The sequence below is a fragment of the Orbicella faveolata genome, unplaced genomic scaffold (assembly GCF_042242905.1).
Source record: "Orbicella faveolata isolate gen_17 unplaced genomic scaffold, um_ofav_v1 contig_35, whole genome shotgun sequence".
NCBI lineage: Eukaryota > Metazoa > Cnidaria > Anthozoa > Scleractinia > Merulinidae > Orbicella > Orbicella faveolata.
The window spans coordinates 29047948-29057084 of record NW_028301564.1 but is presented as its reverse complement, the minus strand read 5'-3'; the positions used below and the strand labels follow the sequence as shown (position 1 = coordinate 29057084).

At 39.5% G+C, this 9137-nt stretch overlaps 1 protein-coding gene across 1 annotated transcript; it reads left to right on the top strand.

The window, feature by feature from the left end:
* The first annotated feature begins 2403 nt into the window (after positions 1 to 2403).
* LOC110056522 (PRA1 family protein 3-like) lies at positions 2404 to 7355 on the top strand. Its single transcript, XM_020763024.2, has 3 exons — positions 2404 to 2609; positions 3773 to 3990; positions 5868 to 7355. Exons 1-3 carry the CDS (start codon positions 2437 to 2439, stop codon positions 6026 to 6028), a joined length of 552 nt encoding a protein of 183 aa, XP_020618683.1. The 5' UTR covers positions 2404 to 2436; the 3' UTR covers positions 6029 to 7355.
* The last annotated feature ends 1782 nt before the right edge of the window (positions 7356 to 9137 follow it).

Sequence of the window (9137 nt, the reverse complement as noted above, 5' to 3'; positions counted from 1 at the left end):
AGAGTAAAGAGTAAAGAGTAAAGAGTAAAGAGTAAAGAGTAAAGAGTAAAGAGTAAAGAGTAAAGAGTAAAGAGTAAAGAGTAAAGAGTAAAGAGTAAAGAGTAAAGAGTAAAGAGTAAAGAGTAAAGAGTAAGAGTAAAGTAAAGAGTAAAGAGTAAGAGTAAAGAGTAAAGAGTAAAGAGTAAAGAGTAAAGAGTAAAGAGTAAAGAGTAATTATGTGTTTTAGTGTATTGTGTTTGTGGTTTAGTGTTTTATGTTTTGTGTTTTGTTTTATGTTTAGTGTATTGAGTAAGTAGTGTTAAGAGTAAAGAGTAAAGAGTAAGAGTAAGAGTAAAGAGTAAAGAGTAAAGAGTAAAGAGTAAAGAGTAAAGAGTAAAGAGTAAAGAGTAAAGAGTAAAGAGTAAAGAGAGTAAAGAGTAAAGAGTAAAGAGTAAAGAGTAAAGAGTAAAGAGTAAAGAGTAAAGAGTAAAGAGTAAAGAGTAAAGAGTAAAGAGTAAAGAGTAAAGAGTAAAGAGTAAAGAGTAAAGAGTAAAGAGTAAAGAGTAAAGAGTAAAGAGTAAAGAGTAAAGAGTAAAGAGTAAAGAGTAAAGAGTAAAGAGTAAAGAGTAAAGAGTAAAGAGTAAAGAGTAAAGAGTAAAGAGTAAAGAGTAAAGAGTAAAGAGTAAAGAGTAAAGAGTAAAGAGTAAAGAGTAAAGAGTAAAGAGTAAAGAGTAAAGAGTAAAGAGTAAAGAGTAAAGAGTAAAGAGTAAAGAGTAAAGAGTAAAGAGTAAAGAACATCGTTTTCGCCAATTTGAACAGTAGTCGGCAGCCAGGTTGCGTTTTTTGTGGAGTCATGCAGTCCAAGAGATTTTGTCCAAATGGTTTTCGACAAGCCTTTTGCCACCATTCCGGGTTATGGCTGCTCTTGGTATGAGCCTTATTATTTTGAGCCAAACATGTTCCAAACTCCGAAATGGTAGCATCGAAAATAGTGAAGTGGATAATCGCTTGGGAAAAATACATTTTCCGGACCTTGTGAAGGACGCAAAGCCAGTTGCAGGTTTTTCTTCTTCCCGCCAATTTCGAGTCGGAGGAAATGACGTCACATAAACACGGCCTGGCTGCCAAGTACAGTTTCAAAATGGCGACCTTTGAAGTCGCTTCTTTCAAGACATAGCCATAGCATGGCAATTTTTTCTTGGACAATTCTTTCTAAGTGAAAGGTGCAATGAGGCTAGCCCAATTTTAAGCACCAACTCGTGAGGTAACGCCAAACCACAACACCGGAAACTACTTGCCCTTACCTACTCTTTTCCATAGGTGGGTGGGTTCTTTAACGAGGGGCGTGAAGGGGTAAAATAGGAACTGGGTGTTGCCCTTTTTAGGGTTGGGAAAATGGGATATACTGCACTGGGACTGGGATTCAACCATTGGGAACGGGATAAACAATTGGGAAAATGGGAAAGGGATTTTTATTGTTAGCGCTCTCTGATCTGACCCTATTTTTTGACACCACTACTTAATTGAGCCTATTCTTTTGAATAAAGAATTAAAATTCAGCATCATTAGACCTCAGTAGACACATAGAATCATTATATTTTTTTATTTCCGCGTTCTAGCTATCAGGCTCCACACAGTTTTCCTGGTCAGCGGTTTGTTGTTGATGAAATGATATGTGCATGTTTGCACGTGGCGGGAACGTGACGAGTACAGCAGCAGCGAAAGTGGAGACAGTGAGTCTGACGAGGATTGTGCAGATGATACAAGTGGTTTCAATATGGTTATGCCAATAAGGGCTGAAAGACAAAGACTGCTCATCAGAAGAATGAGAGATTTCCTTCAGTCACAACAAAAGTCTAGGTAATTGCTTATTTGCCAGAAACATTCATCCGATTTGTAGAAAAAGGGTCTTTATTCGATTTCAGCAGTTTTAATTAATTATACACATTAGTCTGCAAACAATCACTGGGAATGGGATTTTAGATTCGGTAACTGGAATTTGGATCAAATTTAAGCTGGGAACTGGGATTTGGCAAAAAATTTGGGCTGGGAACTGGGATTTGGTACACCCCTTCATGACCCTCTTTAACGTCCCCTGCTAAGTGCTAACAATGTAAAACTGAAGAGACAGGGCCTACGCTTTACAGTCCTTATCCGAGAAGACTTGAATGTGTAACCATTTGCAGATATAATTACAAAGACAAATTTCATCAGGATAAGCAGGCACTACAGAGGCTGAAACTTCGGTGAGTGGAAAAGCAGAATGTTAACTTGCTATATATAGGCGAAGACAAAACAAGTAAGCTTTTTAGAGTGACCTTCTCCTCACGATGTAACCATAGGGTCTGACTCGTCCCAGTCCAAAACGAGTGAGCCGTACCTTCCCTCACAAAGACAATCTTGAGCCCGCGATGGTAAATAGTTTCCTCAGCGAATTCCCAACTGACACGAAGCAAGATGGCGGTTGAGGTTGCTCCTCTTCGCTCGCTTCAAGACTTTATTACTGATGCTCAGTTCACTGCTCCAACTTTACATGACAGGGATAGAATGGAGAACAGAATGATTAACAACCTCATTTATTATCAGACCAACTACTTTCTTAGTGCAATCGTTATTTTCATTCTAGTTGGGTAAGTTTGTAAACGTTAGCTCTGTCCGTATGTGTAAATCCCGGGCGTAAACTTGTGAAAGCTTTGACTTCATTATGTACAGAGCATGACCGCGAAGTTAAAAGGCCCTGAAATCTGTTTAAGTGCTGAAATTTTGCGTAAAATCGTAAGAATGAGACTGATTGTTCAAGAAAGGTTTCAGAAGAAAAATGTGTAGCAAGTGATTCTGAAATGAATCTTGTACACACTGGAAAACTTTGAAAACCGTTAACCCATTTTGTGAGAGCAAAATGTAGTTCTTAGTAACCGAGTGGGAGGTGTCCACCATCTGTATGGGAAAATCTTGACCATGGTCGATTCCAATCATAGTGCTGTCATGAATTTGGTAGTTTCCAGTCCTTACGAGACAAAGCTATGTATTGTCAGTAATAAAACACAAATCATGCAACACTTTTGTGGAAGAATCTGGACTGGTACATAGAGGATAACACACGGGTACGTGTAGATATGGAATATCTCTTCAAGTGTTCAAGAGAGGAGAAATTCCATATCTACAAGCGACCATGTATTATTTTGTTTATTTTATCAACATACTGATAATGTTGCTGATTTTCTGAAGATTTCACCCCACCACTTTCAGAAGATTTCCGAAGATTCTCCAAAAATTGTCCAAAGGTCACACGAAAGTTTCCCAGCATTTCCAAAAATTTCTGAAGATTGCCAAGGACTTTTGAGGAAGATTAAAAAATGTTTTGATCATACACCAACAAATATAAGTACAGTTTAAGGGTCAAACATGATATCAGTGAAGCCATCAATATCTTCACTAGTGAGGATGTGGAAAATATGCCACCAGAGTCCCGGATGTGGTTTCGCATGAATTTTACGAGTAGTCTATTTCGAGTAAAACACTCGTGTCAATATATAATAAAAACTATTATAATATCAAACTTACAAAACTATACTTTCAAATGTTTAAAAATTCGATTTATAGCAGCGTTTTATTGTGGCAAAACATGTTAAATCGGACAAAGTAAATTTAGATGAAATAATAAAAACCACTTTTTTGCCCCCAGTTTTGCTTATTTCTTTTGTTCCATGTGTAGATTTTTCACACTGGTACTCAGCAAGTCTGTCTTTCGTCTTCATATGCATTTTAATGGTGGCTCAATGTTTCTCACCAGGACACTGTATCCAAAGGATTTAATCATTGGTGCTGTCACGCTGGTCTGTACCTTTGTCTTGTTTGGCATTGCGCAAAGTCGGGAGCAGAGGATTGCAAAGCTGAAGTCACAGTACCCCTCCCTGGTACCTATCGCTGTCATTGCAGTAGCAGTGCTCGTTATCTATGCATTAGGGTCCATTCTTGTATTCATCTGGGGGGTCACTGTACCGCTTGCAGGTATTTATCATTACAACATTATTGGATACAGTGATAAGTAATCACAGTAGGGTTGATTTCCACTGTTTTTTTGGTCTGTACGCATTCCTCCCTCAGCGTGGGCTCATTTCCTGAAACAGTACTAGTGGCTGGTAATTGAACCTACAATCAAAGGGGCCACACAATAAATTTATTCAGGGCTACTCCAGCCATCCTGTCTTATTCTCAGTTTATTATTAGAATTTATTACTTTTTCTACAAGCCAAGTGGTCCATCAGTCTGGCACTTTCCTTCAGTTTCTCTAGCATAAGAGATTAATACTATTTCTACTCTCCCCAGGATGGGAAGCTGGTCCATCCAGGGTTTTCCTCCACCATTAAATTTGCCAGCACCCATTTATACACCTGGCTGGAGAGAGGCACTGTGAGAGTGTCTTTCACCTAAGTAAACAACTCAGTGTCCCTGGCAGGGTTCAAACCCAGACCACTCGATCCGGAGTTGAATGCACTTGCCACAAGGTCACTGTGCCTCCGTTTCCTACATTAGAAACTATTAATAATAAAACTTATTTATTCATTGATTTATTTACTTATTTATTAGATTTCTTCCTGGAATTCAAGTGGCAAGCCAATTTAGTGATTTCTTTTTTGCTGATTTTGATTTTGTTGATCTCAAAACTTCTACATCAGCTTCCCATACTTGCTACGACAGTTAACGTACCTTCATTAACTTCAAATTGATAAACAGCTTAGTGGTTTGATAAGTTAATAATGGTGAATTTTAAGCTCGGTAATGAAAATATGAAGGTGAACTAATCAACATGACACGAGCATGAGACAAAGAAAAATTCTGAGTCCCCGACAGGAATCGAACCCATGACCTCCCGAACACCGGGCGGGCGCTCTATCCACTGAGCTATGAGAACTCATGGAGAGCAAGGTCATTTAACTGAGTTCATATATGACAGGTGTCCTGCATACTACTAGGATCAACGCTATCTAATTCATCGTGAGTAGTGATAAGTTAATAATGATGGTGAATTTTAAGCTCGGTAATGAAAATGTGAAGGTGAATTAATCAACATGACACGAGCGTGGGACAAAGAAAAATTCTGAGTCCCTGACAGGAATCAAACCCATGACCTCCTGAACACCAGGCGAACGCTCTATCCACTGAGCTACGAGAACTCATGGAGAGCAAGGTCATTTAACTGAGTTCATATATGACAGGTGTCCTGCATACTGCTAGGATCAACGCCATCGAATTAATTGTGAGTAGTGATAAGTTAATAATGATGGTGAATTTTAAGCTCGGTAATGAAAATGTGAAGGGGAATTAATCAACATGACACGAGCGTGGGACAAAGAAAAATGTGTCCAGTATGGAGGACACCTGTCATATATGAACTCAGTTTAAAATGACCTTGCTCTCCATGAGTTCTTGTAGCTCAGTGGATAGAGCGCCTGCCTGGTGTTCGGGAGGTCAGGGTTCGATTCCTGTCGGGGACTCCAGAATTTTTCTTTGTCCCACGCTCGTGTCATGTTGATTAATTCACCTTCACATTTTCATTACCGAGCTTAAAATTCACCATCATTGTTAACTTATCACTAATCACGATGAATTCAATAGCGTTGATCCTAGCAGTATGCAGGACACCTGTCGTATATGAACTCAGTTAAATGACCTTGCTCTCCATGAGTTCTCGTAGCTCAGTGGATAGAGTGCCCGCCCGGTGTTCGGGAGGTCATGGGTTCGATTCCTGTCGGGGACTCAGAATTTTTCTTTGTCCCACACTCGTGTCATGTTGATTAATTCACCTTCACAGCTTAGTGGTTTACTTGCTCGTCGACACATGCCAACAGTTTCTGTAGAAACTAATAACTTCATTTCTTTTTTAGTCATTCTTCTGCATGCAGCAACTCGAAAGCGAAACATTAAAAACAAGTTTGCCAATGTGGTAGAGGTATTTAAGGAAGATGTCACTCCAATGACGATCATTCTGTCAAAGATATGCACCATTGAGCAAGAACAACAAGCAAGTGGCATGCATCAGAATTGAAAATGCTGGAAATGAAAGTAGTGGGGCCAAAACCCTCTGACAGCTGTCATAGAAATAAATGAAATGGGATGTTGGATAATTTGATTTTCAACAGTCTTGCAGAAAATAGCAGGAGCTTCCATTGCCATTAGTCCTGAGGGGGGGAACCCCCATATGAAAAAGTTGGGGATGCATGCCAGAAAATTTGAATTAAATCGCTAAAGGAGACCAATCTGGGCGTTACTCAAGCTTTATTTGACCCCTAAAAGATACCACTGAAAACAGAATAGGTTTCCACTGTTCAGGAAAGAAGCCCTCACTACTAGACTGGACTCGAAATTGAGCCTAAAAGCAGAAATAAGAGCATTATTTTTTGAGGATTATTTCTTCGAGCGCACCCTATAAGATACTTTGACAGGTAAAAATAGCGAGCGAGCGAGACAACGAGCATCCCCAACCTTTTCATATGGGAGTCCCCCATCCCCTCTCCCCCCCCCCCCCCCCTCCAGGCTTTTAGTTGTCAGCACAAAGAGTTGTCATCAATTCATTATCAGACTAACAGGACATTTGACATTAACAGAGCCTTGTATCATACTGGCAATGTCTTAAGACAGCAACTAAATCATTTCAGGGCTTGGTTGCTAAATATGCGCTTTGTAACTGTTAAAGTACTTCATTTAAGATATTGAAATTTTGAGGAAATGATACACATAGTTTTATATCATATGCAATGCTGACTGCTTTTGTAGACAACATGGTTTTTCACAGAGAAGACTATATATTGGAATTTGAAATCATATGAAACAGTTAAAAGTAAGGCATAGTTTCTAAAAATAAAATTGAAATGCTGGGCGGCACTTTCGTGATACTCCACACTCCCCAGACAGGACTGATGGTCAAGAAAGTGTCATAGAAAAAAATATATTTTTCAAGGTTGGAATATTACAGTATCCTAAATTCCTTGTCAGACAGGGAATTTGATTTCAAGGATACAGGCTACAATCAGGGACAAAGGTGTTGAAACATTTTTTGCAAATCGGATCCGTTGTTGTTTTTATCCCTTGATAAAAGAAACACCTCTATCGTCAATAGCCACCCCAGCCCCCTGATCAATGTTGAAACGGGCTTTGGCGACGTTGTCATGAGGTTACAACACTGAAAGGGGAGAGAGGGAGGAAATATAAGTAGTGCAGGTAGGACAAATTACACGTGAAGGGGGAAAGTTTTTTTCGGGAAGTGGCTCAATTATTTTTGTCCCTGATTTTAGCTAGAGGTTTAAATCATGAGCATTGTCACTTGTTATAAGGACTGTCTTGTTATGCTTGAATAAAACTTGTCCTCTGCAAAAGGGCTATTTAGTTGATCAGAGAAGATAAGTGAGTGAGTCAGTGAAGTTAGTGAGTCGGAGAAGGTAAGTGAGTGAGCAAGTAAGAACATCAACGGTCACCAGCAAAACTTCTCTACAACTGGAGCCTTTTCTCAAAGCAAAAGGCTTCAAGCATGCAATCAAGTGACCTCAAGTGTTCAATAAGCCAAATCGAAGTTTCCAGAATTAGGGTAAATTTTATCCCTAATTTATTCTCTTCTGTTGTTATTTAAACCAGCCGCGATGGGGCGGGTGTACACAGACTAGCACACTGCACTGAGTCTTAAAACTCCGATCTGGCTCATTCCTGAAGTATTCAACTTTCCCCTCAGGAGTTTTTAAACTCTCGGGGGTAATGTTGAATACTTCAGGAAAAACATTTGACTAATTCAGCGTAGCGGTATGTCTAGCGTTTTTTTTTCTTTATGCTGCATGCGATACGTGAATGAGAAGGGGCGGTCGGAACATTGAAAAACATTTCAAATGTTGCCGCAAAGTCAAACTTGCACACGTATCTGCTAGGGTAATTCAAATGGCAACATCTAGAAGTTAAGCAATTGACAATGTCGATTTAGCCTCCGTTGAACGGGGGGAGATGGGGGGAAGGGCGAGGGGGGAGGCGAGAGCGGAGATAGAAGAAGGGAATCCAGGGCGTCATATATCCCCGTTATATCGCAATTCAGTTATATTCCCAATCACAATTCAACGTCCATATTGAATTTTTAAACAAAACGAAGGTAAAAGAAAAAGAAACCTCAAGAAACGTCAGTCAATGTTTGTTTAATTTGAACAATTGCATTTTGATAAGCTGTAAACTTAGTGTGTTTTGGTGAACAACACATTTTTGTCATTCCTGCTATTATAAATTCACCGTAAAGGTTTTGAACCAACTTTGCATGGAGTCATGCCTCGCTTCTCGCAGTGACGTTTTCTTCAAATGTTCGAGTTTCCCTTTTTTCTCTTTCGTTATAGTTGATCTGTTCCTAAAGCATATAAGACATTTCCACCGGTTTTATTCGTTTGTGGGAGCAAACGTGTCTTCTATGTATAGAACACCCTTGACGGATAATCATGAATTGGAGATTTGCAGTCTACAAAACAAAGGAGAAAATACTTAGTTTTGAACCGAAACCGAGATTTCTTTCAAAATCACTGAACCCCCAACCAATACACCCACTGATAACTACCCCGTGAGAACAACCAACGACTTTAAGTTCTTTCTATTATTAGTGTTTATCCCAGTCGAACAAAAGAAGAAACACTCAAGAAGTCGGCTTTCTTTCGCAAGTCTACAACCCTTTCAGCGAGTTTTGAACCGAAACAGAGATTTCTTTCAAAATCACCGAACCCAATCAACAAAACACTGACAAATATCCCGTGAACACTTAGACTTAGCTAGGTCTAATCAAAACTGCTATTATTACTGAACATTCCCAAAACTTTTCTTGAATTTTAAGCACTGCAATAATCTTTTATTAACTGGTAACGACTATCAACCGCATTAGGAAGCAGTCGTAAAACTCATGCGAAAATTGCAAGTTTTAAATCCAGAAATAGCAACCGCTCGCACTTGAGCTTGTGAATCTCTCAGCGGATTATGAACTCACTGCGGGCAAACAACCGACTCTGTACCAACACCTCAAGCGGTTAATTATGCGTCTCCTCTGGTGTAAAAACGACATATACTATCACACTCAGCTCTCAGTTCGAAGCGCGAAAGCACATAGTTCGTTTTGGCGAATTATCCGTCTTCTGCCCCACGAC